This window comes from Heteronotia binoei, chromosome 2 (assembly GCF_032191835.1).
Source record: "Heteronotia binoei isolate CCM8104 ecotype False Entrance Well chromosome 2, APGP_CSIRO_Hbin_v1, whole genome shotgun sequence".
Classification (NCBI taxonomy): Eukaryota; Metazoa; Chordata; class Lepidosauria; order Squamata; family Gekkonidae; genus Heteronotia; species Heteronotia binoei.
This window is the reverse complement of record NC_083224.1, coordinates 43,263,366-43,289,389: the sequence shown is the minus strand read 5'-3', so window position 1 is coordinate 43,289,389 and position 26,024 is coordinate 43,263,366. Positions and strand designations below refer to the sequence as shown.

Here is a 26,024-nt window from a genome sequence, read left to right as displayed (position 1 = left end):
TGTATACATTCCTTTTGAGAGCCAGTGTGGTATAGTGGTTGGAATAGGCATAAGAGACACAGGTGCAAGTGCCCACCCTGTCATGGAAACTTGAGGACCTTGGGCCAGTCACAAACTCTCAGCCTAACCTATCTCCCAGGGTTGCTATGAAGAGAAAATAGAGACGGAGGGAAGAATGATGTAAGCACCTTTGGGTCCCCATTACTGAGGGAAGTGGTGTATAAATAATAAAGCTTCCTAGACCTCTACAGTATGGTAGTTTTCCAAGTGGATCAGCTTCTCATTCAGCTGCAAGGCTCTTTACTCTTAATTCTCCTTTCATAAGCCAAACATGATAGCGTGTACTTTAGTTATATACCACCCATAATGAATTATTTGATAATGCCGGCACTTCTAGGCACTATGAGTACAGCATGTACTGAAGTTCTATAAAGCACCATTTTACTGAAGGCAGAAAGACCAATCAATTGCAGCACTTTGGTCAGAGTGGTTTAAATTCAGTCATAACTACATAAATACCCCCATCTAAATTATGTCTTCCCATCTATGAAGACAGATTTATGAGTATAACCTAGGCACTAACACTCAGTTTTCTCCATTACAGAATGTTCCACCACATTAAGGATATAGGACACTTGATAACATTGTGATTCTACCACCACAGTATTCAGCCATAACAGTAACAAAAAGGACCACAAACTGATAAAATTTTTTATTATTGTCTTTGAATTCTTTTACACTTTCCTGATTGTGTAAGGTGAAACTAGAACTGTTTAAAAGACATACACAAATCTAGTACATCGATAACCAGGTATTTCTTTTTGCTATACTATTCTCACAACCACATGTGTGCTAGGCAATACAACCGTCACAGAAGCAAACTTTTAGGCAAAATACTGGTCAGTAGAAACAAAGCAAAAAGAGCTACCAGATATACAGACAGGCTCGGTTCCACATTCACTACTGCATTTATCAAGCGCCAAGTATAACTGCACAATTTGTTCAGCTAATAGGGGGGAAATTTTGAGTCAGTGCATGAATTTCTCTCTTCAGCAGACAGATGGACAGACAAACAGATGGATTCTACGCACTAAGTGGAATGTTATAGGTAGAGGAATGATACTGAAAGACCAATAGGGTGAGTATTCCCATCTTTCCCCTGCATTATTCATGCAACTCCTATTGAATTCTAATATGTAGTTGGGACGCATTTGGGAACAACTGAACATTTGGAACTTCGGTATTGCAATCTAACAAGCAACACACATGTGTACAGTCTGTATTCCTAAGGCAAATATAGGGAATCTTGAATATGACCCAGATCTTGATAGTGACCCAGGACCAACAGATACTAAAAGCTGAGAACTACAGAGATATTGGGAGCTCTTCTGCTTCTAAAACAGATTTGTCCTCCAATATCTTTAAGCCTCCTCCATCACCACAGACTAACACCACTCACAAAGCCCAGACTAATTGAAGCAGGAAGTGGGGTGGGCAGGAGAAGTACACACTGCATGCAGAAGAGCAGCTCTGTCAAATTATTCAAAAAGGTACCAAGCCAGCTCTGAGGCAGGGGGAGGGGAGAGAAGATTAACATTTTTAAAGTGGGAAATGAGTTCTACATAGCATGATTACCCAGCAAACTAATAAGGCCATAAAAAAATAGAAACATCCTGTTGAAATTCCATGGTAGTGCACTAAAAATTCATTACTGAGAATAGTCCACACTGTAAATATGTAACTTATTGCTGTGGGATGGGACTTGATCTACATGGTAGGAGCACTGGACTATTTATCCAGAGACAAAGTCCCCATTTTCTGCCACTGTAAAGAGTCTGGAAGTTTGGCTGTCATTTCCTCATGTCTTAAATTGAAGCCTCAGAAAAGGTTTACGTTTACACGAGCATTTGGCTGAAAAGCAGTGTCCAGCATCAATATTTTGTAACAAACAAACAAGAATGAATGTGCCCATTAAATCCATAGCAGTGAGTTACTGAACTGGAATGCCACACAATGTTGTTTTCCCTTCCACGTTGCAGTGTCACAATATAATCTCTATAATTTTCTGTACACCTTTACAACAGATTTGTATTTCAGCTCTTTTGATGCCAGATTATAATCTTTCCAAGGAATTACATGATTCTCATCTACTCTTCCACCATTGCACATTTTGTAAAGTCAACTGTAATTGCAAAAACCCATTATCACAGTGTTCAGTTAAAAAAATATAAACACGGTAATCATAACTGCAAGTGTTCATAATAGGAAAGGTTCAGAATGCCATTGCTCAACTGATCTCCATTTTACGTACACAGAACACCAACCAATTGTTTTTACCCCACAAACAGTTTGCTACGTTGAGGTTGTGAAGTCGATGTACTATTCTTTTTGCTTGTCGCACAAGGGGATATAATGTGTAGGATACAGAGTGACATTGAACATATAGTGAAGCGTGACAGCCATTAGTTCTCGCCCTCCCCAGCTTCCCCTTCATCTCCCTGGTTTTCCGATGTCCATAGCTGTAAGAAAATACAAACATGTTTATGCTGAAAGCATGCAGTTAATTACATCGATCAGGAAAGGGGGAGGTGGGGCAATTAGTTTTAGCAGAGCAGTTCTCTTTAGTTGAGCAATATGATTTCTCTGGGTGGAAGAGTTAATGAATGATGAACTAAAAGACTGGAGATTAGATGAAGTTAAAACAGTGAGCACACAAAGCCCGCAGGCAGTACACAGATGTTAGCAGCCTGATAAGGGCACTTGCTGAATTTGCCATTACATATGTGACCACTTAAAGCTATGAAGCTGAAGGCTCTCAATTTATATGCTGGTCTAACTTTGAGCTTTCCTTAAAACTATTTTTAAGGATGCAGATTCCTTCACCATTTCTAACAGAAGATGATGACACCCTCCAACACTGTCATTTTAAGTACAGCTTCCCAAGGAATACTTACAGTAAGGTTGTCTCTAAGTAGCTGCATAATCAGAGTGCTATCTTTGTAAGATTCTTCATTCAGTGTATCCAACTCTGCTATCGCTTCATCAAATGCCTGAAACAATTGAAAGTATTTCATATAAATCATGCATACTCATCTGGTCTTTCCACCACCTTCAGAACATCTGATCTGTTTGCATCAGTGTACACAGATCGAATGTACCTAGACAAAATAATGGTAGGTACTGTATAACGACCATACAAAGTTGATAACAGGCCCTTATTTTAACCATTAAAAGACAATTGTTGTAAAACTTGTAGTCCATCTGCATTTTCAGAAACTCTAAATTTTAGTCTTTTAAAAGAAACGCATTTGAGACTCAGTTTATTTATTAAACATTACACAGGGAATTACTTTAAGGAAATAACTTACTTTCCCAGCTTTTTCATGTATACCTCCCCACAATTACTTTCAGTTAGATTATGTCTGCTTACTGTCTTTGCCAGACTGCAGGCTTTCTCTGGTGAGTTTAGTATCTCATAGTAGAACACAGAGAAATTGAGTGCCAGGCCAAGTCGGATAGGGTGCGTTGGCTGCATTTCTTTCTTGCTGATCTCAAATGCCTCTTGATACGCCTGCTGAGAATTTCCTACTGTTGCTGCAAGGGAAGAGGGTGATAATGTACATGCAAGCAATCAGAAGTCTGTATTCTAACAGCTTCCTGCCCCATATCCCTATTTTAAACAAACTGCCTGAAGTTTTCCAAGGAACATCTTCAGAACAAGTTTCCCAATGGCTCCCAAAACTTTTACACATCTGGTAACTGCAACCTGAAACACTGCTGCTTAAGCACTATTTATGTTTCACAACCAGCCACCTTCTAAAAGGGCCAACAAACAGCCAGATTTGGCTATGGGATGTGGGCAGAGAAAGCAACAAATCTAATTTAGAGGGCAGGCAATGCCATTGTGCTGCTTTAGTTGCATAGCATCCTTACTGTTGCCAAAATCAGGGCTGTGAATGGACTACTGTGGTCTGAATGGCAGGGAAAGAACAGAAGGTGTTGAAGTGCTTTCATAGGGGTATTGTAAAAAACATCTCCATGCCGCTATTTTCTTTTTTGAAGCATGAATCTGAAAGGTATTCCAGCTTAATTCATCTAGGATACAAGATAGGTTTTTAAAACTGGTTTCTGGAGTCCAGCTTTCTTTTGTGTGTGTGTGTGTGTGGTTGTTTTTTTTGCCCCCATTTTCATTCAGCTCTGAAGTTAAAGGTACCACAGGTGTACTTACAAAGCTATCTAACTCCTAATCTGTTTCCAGGGCTGATTTAAAGTGCTGGGATTGACCTTTAAAGGCCTATACAGCATACCTGGACCACCTACTCCCAGATAAACCTACTTGACCTCTCCGGTCATCTTCAAAGGCCTTGCTGCGGTGCCCCATCCTTCTAGGGCTAGTCAGGTGGAAACCCAAGAAAGTGCCTTCTCAACCATGGCACCAACACTCTGAAACTTTTCCTCCCCAAGGGGATTCATCCCTCTAATGTCTTCTTCTGCCAGCAGGTGAAGCCCTTCACTAAATTTTATTACTCTCTCTAATTGTTTTAATTGTTTCAAATGTTTTTATATTTGTGTGTGTGTGTTTTAAATGCTGTTTTTTATGTTTGACATGTTTTAATATTTGCTGCCTTGGGGTCCCTGAGTTGGCTCAAAAGATGGCATAGAAATGCTTCAAATAAAATAAACATCTATCGGTAAGAGCCAGCTGCAAATCTGACATACAACAAATTCTGTTAACGAGCAACTATTTGTTTTACTAGAGAGTACTAGAGCGTAAACACTACACGATCCTGGCTAAAAGTAGAAATAAGTTTACACATCCAGTAGCGTTCATCACCAAAATATCTGCTTCCTTCATACTAATTTCATCTGTAACTAAATTGTGTGGCATCCAGAACTACTGAGGTACACTGAATAGCAACTGCTGCTATCAATCTTTGACAACATTCTTACATCTAAGTATTTCAGCAGCTTCTACATTTGCTTTCCCAGTACATAGGCTAGTCTGAGGAAGTCAAAATGCTGAACAGTGAAATGCTAAGCTTCCTATCATGCGCAGACTTACATGCTTGTGAGCAAACATTTAGTCTACCACCAATTTGAAAGGGGCAAGGCATTTAGCAGATGAAGACTAGACAGAAATCCAAAACTACAGATTAAGATAAAGTTTTGATTCTGTTGATTGAGCTTCATGTGGCTTTAAAGGATCAAGATGCAAGGAACAGGAAGCAGAGGAGACCTGTAGTTTATGCTTCCCCAAGCTTCAATATCTACAGTGGAATTTTCACATCTTCCCTTCTAATCAGGGCATTAGGCACTTGTGCATTTGACTACAGGAGAGGGCAACTAATGTAGTTTGCAAGAAGAGTTGTCCTTCTCTTGGCCCCCTAAATACCTGAAAGTCATCAATAAAAGTTATCAAAAACACATATTTTTATTAAAAACTTTAACCCATACTTGGAATGAAGTATCTCTGAAGTGGTTTACATCTTAAAATTTAGAAATATATTTTATTAGTGCAGCTAATCTTGTCAAGTATCATACACAGGTGACCTACTTTGCTTATTGTCTCCAGATGCCACCTCAGAAAGGTATCTGTAGTAATCTCCTTTCATTTTCAAGTAGAAAACCTTGCTTTCTGGCTGTGTGGCATTAACAATAAGGTACTTATCCAGGAGTTCCTGAAAAATACAGCAAACAATATTAACCTTTTCCCCCTTCAGTTCATCACCACAATTTACCCACACACAAGTATGTACTGTACTGGAGCCCCTTTTTTCTCAACCTGAGGAAATAATGGAAGATAATTCCTCATGTCCCCTACCATTTGGGGAAAAGAAAAGTTGAGTAGCAGAGAGTTATCAAAAGAAGACTCTCCATTTAAAAATATTTAAAGTTCAATTCAAGCTGATCAGCTGTGCATCAGGTATTTTATGAGATGATCATAACCAGGCCACATTACACCAAATGCTAAGCAAGTTAAGTAGCTAAACTATGGGTGATATTCTACTTCTTAAAAGCAGCTATTGTTTATATTTGGCGCCTATAAAAACACCAGAGAATACAAAAAGTTCTCTTGAAGTCTAGAATGGGGGCATTTCAATCAGCAAGTCTGTACAAATGAAATTTATAATCACATGTGATGTACATAGAACTTTCATTTCACATGTGAATTAACACTCCTAGATACCTTTTATATAAGTCTAAAACAGGCAGTCAACTTTAGGTCTTGTCTTTACAAGTGCACAAAGTTCTCCAGCAAGTAAAGGACTTTTCACACATCGTATGATTGTATACAAATCTTCAGGGGGTAAACAAAAAGTGGCTGGAACATTTAGCCACTGGACTACACTAGGTGTTTTGGAGTAAAAATATAGCCCTGCCATGATCTTGCAAATTCTTCCCAGATAAAGGTTCTTAGGAGATGCTGCTGTACCAGATACTACTGGATTATTACCAGAACATCGTTGCAGATGTCCTGCAATTCAGCTTCAATCTTCTCACGATACTCTCTTCCCATCTGCTGTTTCTTCTCATTCCGCTCTGTTTTCTGTTCGATGCTGGAAATTACACGCCAGGAGGAGCGACGGGCACCAACTACATTCTTATAGGCAACAGAGAGTAAATTCCTTTCTTCATTGGACAGCTCATGCCCTTGCTCAGTGACAGCCTTCATGGCAGCAGCCATATCATCATAGCGCTCTGCCTGCTCAGCCAGTTTGGCCTTCTGTACCAGCTCACTTTTATCCATGGTTTTTCCTGGAGAAAAAGAGAAGTGACACATGCATATCGTAAGGCACAATTCTCTCCAATGAAAATGAGATGTGATAGGTTTCTAAGACTACATAATCAGGATGTGTCTTGGTCATCTCCTCCCTCTCTATCCAAAGAACTGCTTGCCTGTCAACAAGTGCCCACAAATTCTGACTTTGTTTACTAGCCAGCAATTATTTGTGGTTACCAGCACTGAGCCCCACCTCCCACCCAAGTCTCAAGCTGCTTTGGCCTGTGAAAGTAGCTCCTGATTACTGTACTTACCCACATCCCAGAGTTCGGCTACAATATCCTGGCATCTAAAGGCATGCCAAGAATGCCACATGCTAGAAAAGGGAATGTATGCATGGAAATACATTGCATGGAAATGCATTGTGCAACTGTGAGAGGCACCAGTGGGCTCAAAATCCACACACAGGCAGAACAGAGCCAAAACCCAGTGCTTACCAGTAATGCTAAGAAGAAGTGGCAAGGTTCTCCTCTCATATGAGGTAAAGATTTGGGTAACCTGCCCTGATAATGAAATTGTGGGGCAGGCAGAAAGGACTGGCCAGGCAGGGGCCCTCTCAAAAGACTTTTGTCGAGACAACGTGTGAATTTGTGCAGCATACAAAAACACATTGTTTGGGCTCAGGTAACCAATGTTTCCCATTAGTCACCCACCATTCCTCTGTTCCAGTCACAAGCCTAACACTAACTACAGGGAAAAAATGGCATATTTCTCATAATAAGATTACTAAGCATCCCACATACTTCATTTAGCATATTGTCATTCCCCTTATCCATCTAACACTCAATGCCCAAATATTGTGTGCGTGTGAAATGCCGTCAAGTTACAGCCAACTTACAGCAACCCCACAGGGTTTTCAGGGCATAATGACCCAGGAATTCCTTGGTGGTCTTCCAACCAAATACTAACCAAGGCCAACCTTGCTTAGCTGATGACATCTGATGAGACAGAGCTAGTCTGGATTATCCAGGCCAGGCGTACTAGAAGAATCAAAAGACTGGATTACAGTTTCCCCGACTTCAGTTCTATCACCAATGCTACAGCAGCACCAAGTTGCCAGAAGCAGCAACTACAGGGTATTCAGAACCTGCAATTTAGGTATTCCTTAAAAACTTCCTGTATGGATAGAAGCTCTAAAAACTGCTACAAAGCAGAACAGTACACTCTGCATGTTCAACTCTGCAGGTAATTAATTTGTGTATACCTTTCAAGAACATACAGACCACTGGTAAACTTTATTCTTTATAGGTTACTTGGTAATATAACTTAGCAGATTTCACTCTCAGGAGTGTTTGGACCTCAGAAACCTTTCCAAAAGACCCAAGCCTGAAGCATGGAAAAGTTTAGCTTCAAAGCATAATGTGACTTATAAGGAACATTAAGTGCCATCACTATAACAAAATATATCAGAAGAAGAGTGCATGAATACAAAAGCTTATACACAGAATTAAACTTCGTTGGACTTAAACTTAAAGGTACCACCAGACTAACTTTGATCTGTTGCTTCAGACCAACAGAGCTATCCACCTGAATCCATCACAAAGTGATTTACTGTATATTCCCTGGAGACAGCCATCATAGATATTTAAAGCAATTTCCATAGACATATCAAGCTGACCATTCAACTTAATGCCCACATATTTAAGAGGTTACACTCCCAGTTACTGAGGTAAAAGGCCCCAATAAGCAGAAGCAGGGTAGGTAGATGGAGTGGGTATTTGTCACAGCAACTTACCTAAGATGTGTTGTGCCATACTTTAGGCAGCTTGTTCTTATTTTAGGCAAAAAAACACCCATGTTTTAGAGATGTAAACATAACAATCTTTATGTCTTTTTAAAGGTCTGGCCAGCCATGACTTTAAAAACAGGAAGCATATGTAGCTTAGCAGTATCTTTTTCACCCCAGAGTTCGCAGTCTAGGCCTGCAGAAAAGCTTGGCGAACACCTTAAAAACATGGATGTTTAAGCAGTACATGTTTGAATCTCATGAGAACGTTACAAGGCAAACACTTCCGGGTCTTCCTCCTTAGACTAATAAGCATGGACTCCATGTTGAACCAGGACAACTGACTTTCTGCAAATCCTATGAGATATGTAGCATTGGATTAGTTTTCAAGTGTTTATTATTGTTCTGACCATTTGAAGATGGCACCCTTTCACATTGAACATCAAGCTAACTTGCCAATGTAAGACTGTGCAAGATGGTACATATCTAATCTTCCTAGACCCAGCAATGACACATAATTCAAAGCTAATCAGACTGCAGGAAGTTCAGCAGTAACTACATATGATGCAATCAGAAGCATTCTTGCTATTGTTTGGTGTTAGTGGATGAATGCTGCTCCCACATGACTCTAGCAGTAAAGTCAAGGACAACTCCAGGATGACAGTGGGTTAAGCACACTCAATAGCAATATCTCATCTCCATTAAGCAGTTAGCGTTAAGCACAATCACCGTTATTAGTCCAGAAAAAAAAAAGAATGCTTTTGTTTCCATCTCAATGACAATCTTCCCAACTGTGAACTGAATGTCTACCGTAATGGCACTCAGCTTACACACAACCATACATCTAGATACCTTGGCATTATCCTGGACAGGACACTGTGCTATAAACACCATCTTACCAATGTAACAGCAAAAATATGCATGCAAAATAATGTTTTTCAAAAATGATGTGGTACAACTTGGGGGGCATCAGCTACAACACTTAAATGCTCAGCTTTGGGGGGTTGGTGTACAGTACACAGAATATGGTACTTCAGTGAGGTTCAAAAGCCCCCATGACCATAAACTTGATGTCCAACTCAATACAATAATGTGCTTGTAAACCTTTCTTACACGCCCAGGGAAATGCTGATTGCCACTTTGGGGTGAGTCAGCAATTTTTCTCCAGTCCAGTTTGGCAAGGGATCCTGGAGGTTTTTGCCATCTTCTGGGCATGGAGCAGGGGTCACTGGGGATGTATGTGTGTAGAAGGATGTATTTGTGAATTTCCTGCACTGTGCAGGGGGTTGGACTAGATGACCCTGGATTCTATGAGAACCATCAGTGGATGTATTAAACCCAATCCAACCTATAGGCTACCCATTTCATGCCACATCATTCCACGGCATCTCCGAAGACAAGATGCTCTTCTTCATGAATATAGAAAGATCAAAACAGAGAGCTGCCTATTCACAGACATAGCTGACATGGGCCTATCCAGGCTAAGATCTTGATACCTAATAAGAACTGCACAAATCCTGCAATCAAAAAATTTCAATCTAGGGACTGAATGACTGCAGACATGGATATAATCAGTTCCACCTGATATCCATAATGTAATAAACACCAACAAGAAGCCCACAGGGTTTGACTTGCCACATAAAGTATGGAAGACAATAGAAAATGAACAGACTTTGGCACTTGTGCAGACCTGTTGTTTAAATGGGGCAAAATACCAGGACCCCAGTGCAATGGCGGTGCAGTCCACCAAGCTATTTATTGTTCATCTGTCACAAGAATGTGAGCATTGTGCTTTCCAGGGAGATGTGATGGAAAACTCTCCCCAGCTACAATTGAGTGGATTGAGAATTTAGATATTAGTATTTGGGGAATTGCCCAATTGGTCTGCGTACCCATTGTATCAACTTAGTTCTTATTTTATATTATTATATGCTTTCTGTGGGTAACTCCACCATATAAACCTGATTATTCTCAAATGATGCAACTTATGAAAGGATAAATATGCTTCTAAAACAACACAGGGTAATTTGTCTGAAGTGGGAAATAAGATCCCCAAGCTACATTCCAGGAAGGAGGCAGGCACTTTTATGATGATGGACATGCTGGGAAACAGCAGGATCCACAGGCCAAATTTTGACACTCAGACCAGGCTATCAATTGTCCTGAAATTATTCCTGCTCTGTCCTGAAATTATTCCTGCTCTTCTCATCTCTTTTCCCTTAGCACTGAGTTGTGCAGATTGCTTTTGATGCAAAGTCCACAAATGGAGCAACTTGAGATGCAGTTGATTTTGATGTTGAAGAAATGCAGGTACCTGCAATTCCCTGTTGAGGGACAGATGAGAAGTGTAATCTATCTGATCTTTAACATCTTAGTCTGGACCTCCATCCCTAGGGAGAGGGATGTGTTAGCTTTTGTAAGTAAAGATTACCCTGCCCTGCTCAGTCTCATCAGATCTTGGAAGCCAAGCAAGATTAGCTCCGGTTCAAACTTGGATGGAAGACTACCAAGAAAATCCAGGGTCACTACAAAGACAGGAAATAGCAAACCACCTCTAAACATCTCTTGCCTTGAAAAACCTACAGGATCGCCATGTCAGCTGTGACTTGATGGTACTTTCCACCACCACCACCTTTGCTGTTCTTCTAGTATGCTGGCTTATTCTACCTGCTTGTACCCAGTCCCTAGCTATCTGTGCTTTCTAGAATGTGTGTATACTTTATAAACCATTTTAAACCCCCAGTCTCTGTGTATACTTTATAAACCTTCTTAAACCCTCAGTCGCTGGGTTTATCAAGATTTGGACCCCTTGAAGAGATCCCAGTCATGAATCTTGGATGTTTGGAATGGCTTATCAGGGAGTTAAGTGCTGAAAGGACAGTTTCGACAGAGAAGGCAAGGACAGACAAGGCGAAGCTTGAAGCCTTTCATTCTTCCCTTGAAAACACACTTTTACAGTTAAACAGAGGCAGCCAAAAGGGAAAATTGGGGCGGGGGGAGTTTGGGACACGTATTTATCTGGGAACTCCCAAATTCCTCTGATGGTGGCAAACCTACCCAAGTGCATTGCAAGGGAAAGATTTTGTTTTATTTTGAAACAGATGACATGGTGCTTAGCCAACTTGGCATGTTGACCTAAGACCTCAATACAGAAGGAAAAGTTAGTGGCTGGAAAAAACTGAAAGCTGGGGGGGGGGGGGAGAAGGGTAGTCTATGACAGGAACAGCCCCAAATATTCTAAGAGGCTCAACTAATCAATAGCAGAAGAAGATGTGCAAGCATCCACATGCCCTGTCGCCAAGAACAACCAGAAATTTAGTTCTGGTAACCAGCAGGGCTAGCCACTGGCATGTTCCATCACAGCAGTAACATATTTTTTTTTAAATCCACTTGTAACTCAGGAAGTGACTCTTCCAAAACATGGATGAATATTATATCATTATCAGGGGTTGGAAGACATAACATTGCTCAATTCTCCCACGGGGGAAAAAACCCTCACTGGTCAAAGGAAAATAAGATGGACATGCTTACATTGCCCTTTGTGAAACAAGAAGATAAAAAGCAGAGGTTTCCTGGCTACTAGAAACACTTGGCTCAGCCAGAGTTTGGTCCCTGCTGTACATCAGCATTTGTTTCTGAAAAGTCTTGCCTGTGAAGAGAGAGAAAGAAGCAGAAACCCTCCAACTGCAAAATTAGATATTCCCTTTCCCCTTTTTATGTCAGGATATATCAAGAGTGGGATCTCTCCTTAGATAGATGAAGTTCAGTTCCTAAGAAAAGCACAATAAACTATGAATGAGCCCAGAGGCAGCAAGGGTGCAGCTGAAGCATAGTATTCCTTGCTTATGGAGTTGTAATCAAGATTCAGAATTATTCACAATATGAACACAGACAAAACTACTGATGCTGTTTTAAACAGTATTTATCAATTATGAACAACAATAGTAACCAGTTCACATACCACAGGGCCTAAGAGCTCAATCCAAAACTCAACCATTGCCATTTCAGTTTGGCCAGGGTTCAAACACACTCATCACTAGTGAGTGATTTTTAAAAATTCCATCAACATCCCTCATTTTCCTCCCAAACCTGGAAGACTCTCCCCAAACTTTGATACCTAGGCTCTGATGCTCAGCATGACTTGTACACAGCTCCCCCTTAAAAACACATCCTAATCCTTGAAGTTTTACAGGGTCTCACCAGACTCACCCCTGAACTTCAGGAAAGGACATGATGGGGTTAAGCATAAATGTTTGCTATCAGCGGATCTCTGGCCTTAAGAAAATCGTGCTACAAAGCATGATACATTGGCTCAGCTCTCAAAGCACCATGCAGAAGCTCCATTGTAGGGCAAGAGAAACAGCACTTATGGCTCCCTGCAGCTTCAATGCAGAGGATAAACTAGCAACAGAAAAGGAGATGATGCATGCAGGGTTCAGGAGAGTTTAGCACTGGATATCATGCTCTGCCTCCAAACAGCAGAGTACAGAATAAACCTTGGAAACTCCCTCACCAGGGATCTTAGCATTCAACACTTCATCACCACAGTTCTAATCTAGTTCAGCTACAAAGTATGTTACAGTACATTAGTTTATTCAACCTGTAAACAAGTGTCAGAATAATCTTTGGGCAGTAATTATCCCACATCACCTCCACCAACAGGGCTCCCCCCCCCCCTTTAAAGCATCACATCTGAAACACTGCACCTCACCACCACTCTGAGTGACTAGGCATATGGTCTCCTCTTTTTGGTAGAAGCAAAAGTCATGTTCTTCATGATTGCAGAACCCATTTGATTCATGGCCCTGGGGGATGGTCCTCTAAACCCTTTTGCAACAAAATGCAAACTTTTGGAAAGGAGGGAGAATACACAAAGAATTTATGAACAATTTCAGCAGGTTTTAAGAGATAAACAAGCTCCGGGACAGAAATTATATTTGTTACGCATGAACAGATTAGAAGTCTGAATGCACCCTTAAAGCCTGTGATAGGAAACCGCTCTTGATACAAATGTCCTGGTTCCATGACCTGGAATGAGAGGAACCTGGATACATGGATGCTCATGCTGCACTGCAAGAAGACAGGCATTCCAGCTGTTTGCACTCACTCAAGTCCCGAGAAAGACACTAGTTTCCCATGCTAGCTTTGATAAAAAGAATGATAAATGCAGTGAAGAAATAGCAGAGCACATCTAATTAGATCTGCTAAAGCTCCCCATACTTTGAGCATTAACTTTGTACGTAAGGGTCTCCCAGCACACAAACAATTTTCATGATAAGAAGGCTACTGGAGAGAGGCAGATCAACACTGCAGGCTCCTTCCATAAGGTTTGGGGTTTTTTTGCTGATTCTATACCATTCTCACTGAACTATCTTTGCATGTATCCATTAAATACATGGATCACATGATGTGTAAACTCAAGTACATCACAGAAGACTCCCATCACACCACATCTCCAATACAACAGGGCAGAGGCAATAAGGAGCTGGATTTTTTTTTTTATTCTCCAAAAATTAGCACTAAAAGATTGATATAAAATTTTCCAACAAATACTTAGCACTATTAAATCCTAACACTGGACTTCTTTCAAGAGGAAACCTGTACTCCCTTATACTAATAAATTCCATCATTTTGGACCTAAGCACAAAACTGTGGATGCTTATCACTGCTGACCTTGTCAATGAAAGCACAATGGATTTGTGCAGAAGATGATGTTTAAAAAGGGGGAGATATATGAACAAAATATGAAAAATACTATCTTCCAAGGAGACCCAGCAGGCAAGTATTATTGTTCAACAGTTAGTTACTTATAGGAACAAAAAATGTTATTTTGGATTTCAACATTCAGATACCAGTTTACATTCATCAAAAAACTGGGGTGGGGGTGTTATACTCTGAATTTTCTTCCTTGAAAAGCCAGCTCCAAGCCAGGTTAAGCAACAGGTAACTCACCCCAGCAGTTAACATACAACAGGCCAAGGCAGAGTGGGTGCTAAATGACATTGTTTAAAGAAAGTTTTCAGAACATGGTTTCTATTTGTTAGAACTTGAGGGGAAAAAAGAGAAACACACACAGAGAGACTTCAAGAGGAACACCCTAGTTCTACAACATTCATCTTGATGAAAATTCAGGAAGCCAGCAGCTTTCAGAAAGCACAGGAAAAAAGAAGCTTCCTTTATAATTCAGTCACAGACATGCTGACGCAAGAGCAACTGCAGTATTGACAGATATTGTGGATTATTTGAATGCTCTCCCAGCGGGCAGCACAGCTGGTGGTTACTTTTCAGAGGGCATAAGAACAGCATGTCCCTGAAGCCCCTTCCAATAGCTTGGCAGGAATTCAATGTATTTTTCTGCCATAGCTTCTTGCACATAACTATTGCATCCTTTCATCTGACCATAGCTAGGTGAGGAGCACTGGTCACTAAGCAGGACATAATTTACTCAGCATCACCAACTCCTCATTGACATCTGAAGAAGTGATCATTTATCTATGAAAGATTATGACAAAATAGATGTTAGTAATTCAGGCACAAGAGTGTGCTGTCACTTCAACCATCTCCTCTCCACAAATGCCACATCCACCTATTCCATTCTCACTGAACTATATTTGCATGTATCCATTAAATACATGGATCACATGATGTGTAAACTCAAGTACATCACAGAAGACTCCCATCAAGTGACGGTATTCACTTGTACTGGTAAACCGTAATGAATTAGATCCAAAGGTACCCTTATATGAATAAAACCCATTTGCACTTACACATGGAAAGTCCACAAAATGTGGATTTTCCATATGACCCCCCCCCCAATACATGATGTATCCCACACAGTCCCAAGGGTCCCCAACTCAGTCATGAGAAGCTTTTCAGATGACACAAAGAGATACAAAGGCAAGGGAGAAAGGACAGAGTTCAATAGCTACACTCCACCGTCAGGCTCCATTCAATTACGGCCATCACCAAAATACGCTCTTTCAGCTTCTATATTTTAGGTGATGCAGCATTTGGTGTCGTCAGTAATAACTGAACTAAAGAAATTTAACACAACTTTAAAACTTCCCTACATTTTTTCCTTGTTGATTTCTGAGGCCATTGTAAGTTACCACACTATTGGTTTTATTTTACCACAACACGCAGTGGCTTAGCAGCCATATATGACAGACTTGTCACCTGGGACTCTTCTGAGCACTGTTTCCTTATGCAGCTCCTGCTCCGGGTTCCAGGAAAGTAGGCAAGGTCATTGCTTGGTGGCACTCACGGTCAGACAGTTGTTTCATCTTTAAAAGCTGCTGTCAGAGAGACTGGATAATGGGTAAGCTGCAAGCCTCCCTGACATGAAAGCTCCTTGCTAGAGATGAAATACCATAAAAGGAAGGTGACCCCCCCCTAAAAATGCAACAATACAACAACAAAAAACTAGACATAGCTGTAGCTTGAATGCAAATATAAGATGACTCCTGCCATTTTTGGATGACATAACTGGAAATGAAAAGCCTTGCACTGGAATAAATGTTGTAAAGAGTCTTTCCATTCCAGCAAGCCCTTCCCCATCCTTCTCTGTACCTTGATCCCAGCACTTGAGCAAAATGGCTCCATCAAAGAAACAGTACAACCATCAAAGAAGCTATCTGGGAAAAGAGTAAGTTGGCCACAGTGGCATGTTGGTGGTTTACTTTCTCCACAACCAGTTTGCTCTAGTTTCAGCACTCCGGCAATCTCACTCAGTCCCTTTAACTGCTGTTCTTCATGCCGAGGAGAGAGCCAGAGGGCACAAAGGAAAACCCTTCCTCTCATTCTAGATTCACATGGGCTGGCTGAGTGGTGGGGAGAGACACCTAGTATTCTAGTAATTTAAAAAGTTAAATGTTTAATGTTGATATATTATTGCATGTGTGCATTCAGTGGGGTGGCATTCAGTGGTTCTGTTTCTTTGGTTGCTGGTAATTGTAAATGTGGTTCTCCTCAAGCCACTGAGTACTACTGCTTTACCACAAGCAACCATAGCTAAACTACTCAAAGTTAGTTAACTTTACAGGTGATGGGTTTTTAATAAGGTGTGTGTTTTAATGGAGGCTATTAATTGGAGAGAGCATGTGATAGAAATTAGGCCAAATCACATATACGCATGATAACAAGAAAATAAAACATAAATAAGACAAATATACATGGCACATCAAGCAAAAAGTATAGATTTTTGAAATAACTTGTAATTTATACCGCTACTAAAAGCAATCAGGGTGCAGTAAAGTGGCCAGAAGTAAAAAAACAATTTAATAAAGAAGTTGAGTGCACCTTTTGTTTTCAACAAAGATCAGGATAGATTACACAGCATTTAAGAAGTAGTTTTCAAAATATCAAACCTGGGCTGGACAATTTTTGTTTGTTTCCTGGGCACCAACAGCAGATTTTAGGCACCTTGGACTTCTCTAGCCCTTAGTATGCTACACCATGCACACTTCTATAGCTATGCCTCCCCATCAACTCTTTGATACTAATCCAGGCTCCAATGAAGGGCTGAGATCTGCCTTGATTTGTGGCCACAAGGCTTTTACATGCAACTAACTGTCCATAGTGAGACCGCCCTAGGGGTATAACTAGTACAGTATAGCCAACATGCTCATCCTGCAAATGATGTAAAATATTCTGTTGACAAAGTCCTTTACATTCTTTACTGGATTAATTGACTTCACTTTCCCAAAGCTTCAGAAGGAGTCTATTGGTAGATGTCTCCTAGATACCAACTTAAAGCAGCGGTATTCTACAACTGTAGGTTAGAAATTTCTTGTGGGTCATAGAAAATCTGGAATGGAAGGACAAAGTTCAAAGAAATAATTCCAAGACAGCTGGAAGCTTCTTCCACTCACTGCTTAAGGTATGGGGTGAGTTGAATACCCTGAAGCAGAGGATCCTCACTGGGTTTGTGGAGGTGTCTATTTTCATACCTATTACCCTCAACCTGATAGGGAACAACCACTAATTTGTTCTAGTGGTGCTGACAAATGAGAAATTTTAAGAGGCAGTAGATGTCTTCTTCTATCTTCCGTTCTAATTACAGTATCTGCTTAGTAATCCAATTGACAATTCTTTGTATACAGCAGCAGACTATAATTGCAAAACTGCATGTAAAGATATCTGCATTTCTGCAATGGAACAAATTGGTATTGGGTGGGGAAAGGGGTGGACAGCAAATTCAAAGATGTTTGACAAACTACAGAGATTCATACCAGAATCCTATGACAGTGTTTGTGAAATGCCTGCCAAAACTCCACGTACTCTATTTTTCTCAAAATACAGTGTGTAAAGTTTTTTGAACTAGCCCCTCCCCCCCCCTTTGGTCACATGTTAAGAACTACATATAGTAGTTTATTTTCTGAGTTAGACTGTAAAAAAATAAAACTGCCAGATCAACAACTGTGTAATATAGTGGTTAGACCAGGAGTGGCCAAACTTGCTTAACATAAGAAACGCATAGAATAAATGTTCGGTGTTTGAGAGCCACAGGATACAAATGCCAGATGCTTGAGAGGGAGGGAATTCAGGGAGGGAGGGAAAGGTGGAAAGAAAGCAACTTTAAATGCATTCTCCAAGCTGGCTGACAGCATAATGGGAGCTTCAAGAACCACATGTGGTTCCCAAGCCGCAGTTTAGCCACCCCGGGTTAAACTATCAAATTTAGATCCAAATCTCCACTTACCCTGAAAATTTCACCCTGGGCCAATCACACACTTTCAGCCTAAACTCCCTCACTGGATAACCAAGGATAAAGTGGTGCTGACTGGATAAATGATGGAATAAAATATATGGGTAATAGTTAATTTTCAAATCTGCACATATTACATCCAACTGTTGCTAAATTACTGGCATTCAGGCTAGTAACCACTTGGCTTCCAGAATACTATTTTGCATTAGTCCTCCTTTCCCTGCTATTAAAAACAATTAACCTATTAACTTTAATGGAATGCACAGGTCATATGCTAATTTGCCTTCAGGACTCTTACAAATAAAAGGCTGAGCAGAAAACCAGATTTCAGCAGCAAGAAACCTTGGGCTTTTGTTTGAATATTACCCACTTTTCTCCCCAGTGGGGAATGAAAGTGCCCTACAACTCTTTCTCTCCTACTCCATTTTATTCTAACCTTTGAGATAGGTTGGGCTCAGAGGGCAAGACTGGCCCCAAGGTCACCTATTAAGTTTCCAAGGCAGAGTGGGGATTCAAGCCCCAGCCTTCCAAACCTTAAACTCTACCAGTAGACAATACTAACTGAATGATGCAACCCCAAACCTATTGACAGAAACTGCTCAGCTCCTCCATGGAGCTGAACCAGGTTTTAGGGAGGTGGCTGGTCATTTAACTTTACTACTTCATTTTGCCCTGACCTGATCTCATTAGATCTTCGAAGCTAAACAGGGCTGGTTAGTATGTGATTACTATGTGGATGGGAGACCACTAAGAAATTTTCAGGATCGCGATGCAGAGGAAGGCAATGGCAAACCACCTCTGTTCATCTCTCGCCTTGAAAACCCCTGGAGGGTCACTATAAGTTGGCTCACCGCACTTCACACATACACACACACACTTCGTTTTTAGTCCACCTTCCTCATAAAGAAGAAAGGCGGACGTCCTCCCACACTCAGGATAGGCAGAGCTGGTCGATGCCAAGGCTCCGAGGCGAGCCTACGAGACCCCACGATCACCACAGCCCCTCCCGCTTTTTGGCCGCCAGAAGCGTGGCGGAGAGAGCGCGGCAGCCCCCAATCGCCGGCTTGTTCCACGCAGGTGAGCGCGCCCAAGGTGGTGACTCAGCCAGGGTGGGGCCGCTTGGAGGCGAGGTGACGCGGCCAGTTGAAACCCAGGGCGAGGAGAAGGAGAAAGGCGGCGGCGGCGGCACGGCAGGAACAGGAGACACCCCGTTACAAAGGCGGGGCCGCTCCCACAAGCCGAAGAGCCTCCGGGCTGCTTTGTACGGCTTTCCTCCGGCCTCCTCCCTCTCCCTCTCGTCCGCGAAAGAGCTCTGCTCCACGGTCGGGGATGCCGGAACAGCCGCCTCAGGGAGCCCTCCGAGGCAGCGCGCTAGAGAAGGCCGCAGCAGCTCCCTCGGGAGGGAGGCAGGGAGGGAGGTGCTGGAGCCGCGGCCGTTGAGCGTGGGGGAGGGAGGAGGAGAGGAAATGGCTGAAGGCCGCTCACCTGGCGCGGGAGGCACAAAGGAAGGGCGGACGGTCACAGAGCTCACAGACTCAGGCCCGGGCGGATCAAGAGGCTCGGAGCGCGGCAGCAGCCCGCTTCACGATTACCACACATACACACCCTGCGGCTCCCGCAGCCACTTCCGGCGCCAGGACCACGCCTTTTCCGGCAAGGACACGCCTCTGCGCCCTCCTCCTCTTTTCTCTTCACCCGCTTCCCCCATTGGGCTAACAGGGCCGCGGAGAGGAGTGGGCAGGCGGAAAGGTGGGAAGGATGCCGGCGGTAGCCATGGCAACAGGGCACGGGGGTCTGTTCTGCCGGGGGTGGGATACGATAGGTTGGGGGGTCCCCTCTTCATTTCCACTTCCTTTCCCCACATCTGTATAGCCCCCGCCCATATACCTCTCCTGCATTTTGGGCATCAGCCTACTTAGTCCCATCTCCGTGGTATCAGCCAGGTGTGGTGTTTTTCTGGGAGGCATGCTAGGGCCTGGATCTAAAGAGGCGACAGAGCGGGGGAAAAGGAGGAATTGTTTCCGCCCTTCCCCCAGTGAGCGTTTGTCCACCTTGACTTATGGGATGCACCTCTAGGAAAAACCATATCTATATGCCTCGCAAGCAATCCAGGAGTACGTCTTTCCTTTTCTCAGAGCAATTCTATTTGTTTGTATAAGACTCTTTTTGAATAAGTGCAATATGGTTTGCTTGTCTGTTGGCCTGTAGGAGAAGCATATTTTGGCAGGTGATGCCCATTGGGGTAAGAATACTATGACTGTAATTGCAATGTATACAAAGTGGAGTTTGAACTAACAGTGACTTGAGAGGAAAACGGATCTTGAGGTGGACAGCTTGGCAACAGTGTGAATTAGGTAGTATAAAAAGGCAAACTCTGTGCTAGGGACCACTGGGAAAACAAGTGACAATAAAATAGTTGATGTCCTTGTGCAGATCTACAGTGCAGCCCTCTTTGGACTGCTGTGTACACATGTGGTCGATGTGTTACCAAAAAGACATCGCACAGCATTGAAAACATGCAGAAAAAGGCCAACCAAGATGATTAAGGAAATACAGTGCAGTTGTAAGGCCATTGAAATCAGTAGGCTTGGAAGAGTGTAACTGTACTTAGGACTGCACTGTTACTGAAAGACTGAAGGAAGATCACCTCCTCTTGTACTATCCTGCCCACGACTTAAGATGTACTGCTCAAGTTCTGTGCTCTATATAGCCGCCTGTGGAGGTAAACTAGATAGGCAACCTAAAGACAGGGCTTTTTCAGTGGTAGCTCTGTATCTGTAGAATGCTCTCTCTTGTTAAGCACAAGGCCAAAACATTTCTTTTTAGCTTGGTTTTTAACTAAGCATTTTTAAAAATTATTTTTAACCATTTTATGGCGGTAAGCCTGAGACTTGGTTTATGGGGGGTTTTCAGGTTGCTTGATGGTAGTTTTATGCTGTGTTGTATGCCCCAAGTTTTGTTTTTAAAATCTTGCTTGTAATGTTGATATTTTTGTTTTTATGATTTTATGCTCTTGTTTTTATTTCTGAATTTCCATGAGCAGATCTCTGGAAAGGTAGCATATAAATTCTCTTTAGTTTAGAGGAGAGATTTATAATTCATGAGATAGAGAAAGAGAATACACAGAACTTTCTCTTCCTCTCATAATAATAGAACTTGGGGGCACCCAGTGAAGCTGATGAGCAATAGATTTGGACCAATCAAAGGAAGTGCTTGTTTACTCAATGGTGAAATAGTGGAATTCAGTCAGAGGATAAACTGCCATCCTAATTGGAGTTACACTGAACTAACTCCATCAGTGTCAGTAAGCTTAGAATGGTGTAACTGCTTAGGATGGTACTGGTAGCAGTGGCCACTAGCATAAACCACTTTAAAACAGGATTCGACAGCTTTGTAAAGGAGAGGTCCTTCAATGACTGTGAGCTATGGTGACTAAAGGAAACCTCCATATGTAGGAAGCAAACCTTGAATGCCAATGTTAAAATGCAGTGTTGAGGAAGGCCTTGGCATTGTGTTTATAGTACCTCCACGCTCACTGGTTGGTCACTGAATGAAACAGTATGCTAATTAATTATCATATGGCAGTGTGTGTAGAATAGTCAGGAGAGTTTAGTATTGTCAGGCAGCCGAAAGCTCTATCTCTTGTGGTAAGTTAGACTTATGGTGGTTTGATAGAGCTCTGAGAGAGCTGTGGCTGACCCATCTGGCTTCAAGCAGAGGAATGGGGAATCAGACTTGGTTCTCCAGATTAGAGTCCACTGCTTTTAATCAGTACACATAACAGTATGCTGGATAGGGTTGCCAAATCCTGCCCCCAGCTGGCCCAAAAGGTGACATGTTGTCACCCAAAAGTGACATCATCATGTTGCCAATGTTGCACAGTGATGTTCTGGTTTGTGCTGATGTTGTGTGATGCTGATGTGTGGTGCCGCTGTTGCACCACCCAGGGATGATGTCACTTCCAGGATCACCCCCAAGATAGGACCTGGTAACCCTAATGATGGACTAGATGGACCAATAGTCTGATCTGGTAGAATATACCTTAGGATTCTCTGGTGTCTTCCACAGTTTTGCATGAGAAGCAGAAAATCAGTAGAATTTTCCACAGTGTGCAATGGTAGAGAAAGCTTCAGCATCTGATATTCAGCTGGTTCTGTTAAAGGCCTCTGCCAGGGGGATGGGGGTTGCAGTCCATTCTTTTTCTTGTGGGTATGGATGGAGTGGGCTGGGCTAAACTGGCTTTCCAAATCCACTGCTTTTGATTGCCAAAGGTAAGCATGGTGTCTCTATTATTCTACAAACAATAATGATTCATTTAGAGGACAAGGTTCATCAAATGTATATAGACCATACAAATGCATGTACACTATGCTTGCTCCCACCCACTAAATAGCTAAACATTTTAATAGTCTTATCATATCTGTCTGGAAGTGTATCTGCTTGGAGCACCAAATATCAGGTAGATTTCTGTAGTCATTTTTTAAAAAAATCTCATGAGAAATTAAAAGCCCCAAAATTTCTTCATGTGATGTGGCAGCTGTCAATGAATTTATTCTGTATTTGCATATGATCCTGTTAGACTGATTAGATGTTTTTCTTTCTTCATTCAGATTTATATTCTAATCACTTGAACTCTGGATGGGTCTTGCAATTGCTTCAGAAAAAATTCTCAGGCTTTTGGCACATCTCCATAAGCAGGGAGTTTCCTATTAGCAAGTTGAGGTATTGACACCACCTTGGTAAAACAGCTTCATGATAAACAGTTCCATTATTTGAAATATACCTGTGGAAATATACCTGGCTGATAAGGAGAATGGAATCTAGGGGAGATTCCAGCAGACCCTTTTTCTACTGTTCCTCCTGCACATCAGTACCCAGCCAGCCCTGTTCTAAGATGCTGATGCTGACACTCCTGGGCTGCTAGTCAGGATATTATGGCCAGGCTGGGGAGGGAAAATAATTTTATAGGGTTGCCAGCTTCCAGGTGGGGCCTGGAGATCTAGAATTACAATCCTAGAATCTCAAGGCTATAGATATAAGTTCTCTTGGAAAAACTGGCTGCTTTGGAGTATGGACTCTATGGCATCATACCCTGCTGACCTCCCTTCCCTTTCCAAACTCTGCCCTTCCCAGGTTCTTCCCTCAAAATCTCCAGGTATTTCACAACCTGGAGTTGGCAAGCCTAAACTGGGCTAGAGAAACTTTTAACAGGATGCTGTCGGGGTATAGAATCTGTTTTAGCTAACTGGTTTTATGGATTTTAATTATATGTATTTACCTGTTCTACGTTGCCCAGAGCCTGGCACCAGCTGGGAGGGGCAATTCATCGTCAAATAAATAAATGGGACATGGTCACCTCCCCCCTCATCAAGGTTCCACCCATGCAGCAGCAGCTCTGCAACATTCATCAGTTGTTCAATGGCAGGACTCCACTCGCATGAATGGCAAGCAGACTTAGCTAACTGCTGGCCATTGATGCAGCCATGGCCTCTTGATGCCTGGACATTGCTGCCAGCATGCAGAGCATCCAAAGGCAGGAAGGAGAATAGTCGCCATTCCTTTCCTTCCCATGGAGTTGAGTGGCATGAGCAGCAGTAGTCCAGAGGTAACATATACCGGCAAGCTGTGCTGATATCAGTTTGAGCCCCTTATTGCAGCAGAGTTCCCTTTCCTATGGCATACTCATGTCCCTGCTGCTGGGCCCAGGCAACCACAACAGACTTCCCAGAACTCTGTGCTGGTAGCCAGTGTGGTGTAGTGGTTAACAAAATGCAGTGGTTAAATAGGATCTAGAAGACCCAGGTGACATTGGGTGACATTTGGCCTGTTGCTGTTTTTCAGCCAGACTTACTACACAGGGTTGTTATTGTGAAGATGAAACAAAGGAGGGGATAATATAATGGTGTTTTAGGCTGGGGAGAAAAGCAGGCCTGTAGCTACAGGGGGGGGTCTGACTTCCTGTTGGATGCCCCAACTCAGGTGCCTCCACCGTCCCTCCCCCTGCCACTACCGTGGGAGTGAAAGGCCAGGGGCCATCCCCTCCCTCCCCCATGATTTAAATTGCATGGGAGGGGTACCCAAGAGCAGCCGCTGCCCCTCCCACACCATTTAAAGGGCCCATCAATCTGATTAGCAGGCCCTTTAAATAGCATGGGAGGGGCAGCAGCTGCTCCTGGGTACCCCTCCAGTGCAATTAAAATCACAGGGGAGGAAGGTAGCAGCCCTTCGCCTCTCAGTTTTTATTTATTTATTTTATTCAATTTTTAGCCCGCCCTTCCGGTAGAACAGGCTCAGGGAGAGTTACATCATAAAAACAACAATAAAAAACCCAATTTAAAATATATAAAATCTAAAATTACACAGTAGAGATTAAATTGGCAAATTCTGCCTCACAGACATGGCCTATTGTGGTGGTGGGGGTGGGTGGGCGGGAGGGAGGGAAGGTCAGGCATCCTGAGTTGGGTGCCCTGAGTTAAGGCAGTGGCGACCAAGGGAGAGGAGTCACTAAGTGCCTCCTGACTTTTTTACATGCCCCCCCAGTTTTAAAATCCTGGCTATGGGCCTGGAGAAAGTAGAATAAAAATATTATCAAAATAAAAAATAAATTAAAAATGGGTTTGGATCCCAGCCAATGTTCCCACTAAGTTGCAGAGTCTTGTGAACAAAAATTCTACTTTGCGAGCTACTGGTATTAAAGTTGTGAGCTGCTGCATAAATTATTGTGTTCTGGGACCATTTTTCCTGAGCTAAGATAAAAATGTGTGAACTGGAGGCTAAAAATCTGTGAGCTGGCTCATGCTAACTCAGCTTAGAGGGAACACTGATTCCAGCCACAGTGGGACACAGGAGCAGTCCTGCCAGACAAAGGGGCATGTAGATGCTGGGGCAGCAACAAAGGAAAAACAGGTTGCTTACCTGTAACTGATGATCTTCGAGTAGTCATCTGTGCAGTCACACACATGGGTTTTCCACCTGGAACGAACCCTACCTTGGAGAATTTAAAGCTAGCCTAGGCATTTATTTTGGAGCGCATTCCCTCTCGTCCTGGGGAGCAGGCATCCACTGCGCATGCCTGGAGCGAGGAGGAGGCGCTCCACCCACCCAGTTTCTTCTGGCCACTGTATAGAGAAAATTATCCATATGGTAGAGTAAAGAAAATTATCCATAAGGTAGAGTATAAACCAGCAGCGGGGAAAGCTGGGCGGGCGTGTGTGACTGCACAGATGACCACTCGAAGATCATCAGTTACAGGTAAGCAACCTGTTTATCTTCATCGTGGGCTCTGTGCAGTCCCACACATGGGTGACTGGTAAGCTGAAGTGCACGGAGGTGGGTGCTGATTCTGAAAAGGAACGACATGAGTTAAGCATGTATATAGATACAAGGCATTGTACTTACAGTAGAAGAGATTGTAGGCTTCAATCAAAGATAGAGTGAAGTACAGCTTGTCCGAAGGACACGTCTCGCCGGGCATGGACGTCTAAGGCGTAGTGCGTGGCGAATGTCAATGTAGAAGACCAAACTGCAGCGGCACAGATGTCTTCCATCGGTACACCCTTACAGAAAGCCGAGGACGTGGAAACAGCTCGAGTGGAATGAGCTCGCAAATGTTCGGGTATGCGCTGTTTAGCCAGATGGTAGCATAAAACAATAGCGGCTACAACCCACTTCGAAAGTCTCTGGGTAGAGATTTTGTGTCCCTGTTTAGGAGCTCCATAGGCTACAAAAAGTCTAGAAAGGGGCGTGTCCTTTCAATATAGTAAGCGAGGGCCCAAAGTATGTCAAGATTGTGTAAAGTTCGTTGGCCCACG

At 42.6% G+C, this 26,024-nt stretch overlaps 1 protein-coding gene across 1 annotated transcript; it reads right to left on the bottom strand.

Moving 5' to 3' along the window:
- Nucleotides 1-697: 697 nt before the first annotated feature.
- YWHAB (tyrosine 3-monooxygenase/tryptophan 5-monooxygenase activation protein beta) lies at nt 698-19,896 on the bottom strand. The gene is made up of 6 exons (XM_060230880.1): nt 19,699-19,896; nt 6,455-6,756; nt 5,555-5,678; nt 3,431-3,594; nt 2,955-3,050; nt 698-2,519 (listed from the first exon to the last, which is right to left on the bottom strand). The coding sequence occupies exons 2-6, from the start codon at nt 6,746-6,748 to the stop codon at nt 2,463-2,465; spliced, it is 735 nt and encodes a 244-aa protein (XP_060086863.1). The 5' UTR covers nt 6,749-6,756; nt 19,699-19,896; the 3' UTR covers nt 698-2,462.
- Between the last annotated feature and the right edge of the window lie 6,128 nt (nt 19,897-26,024).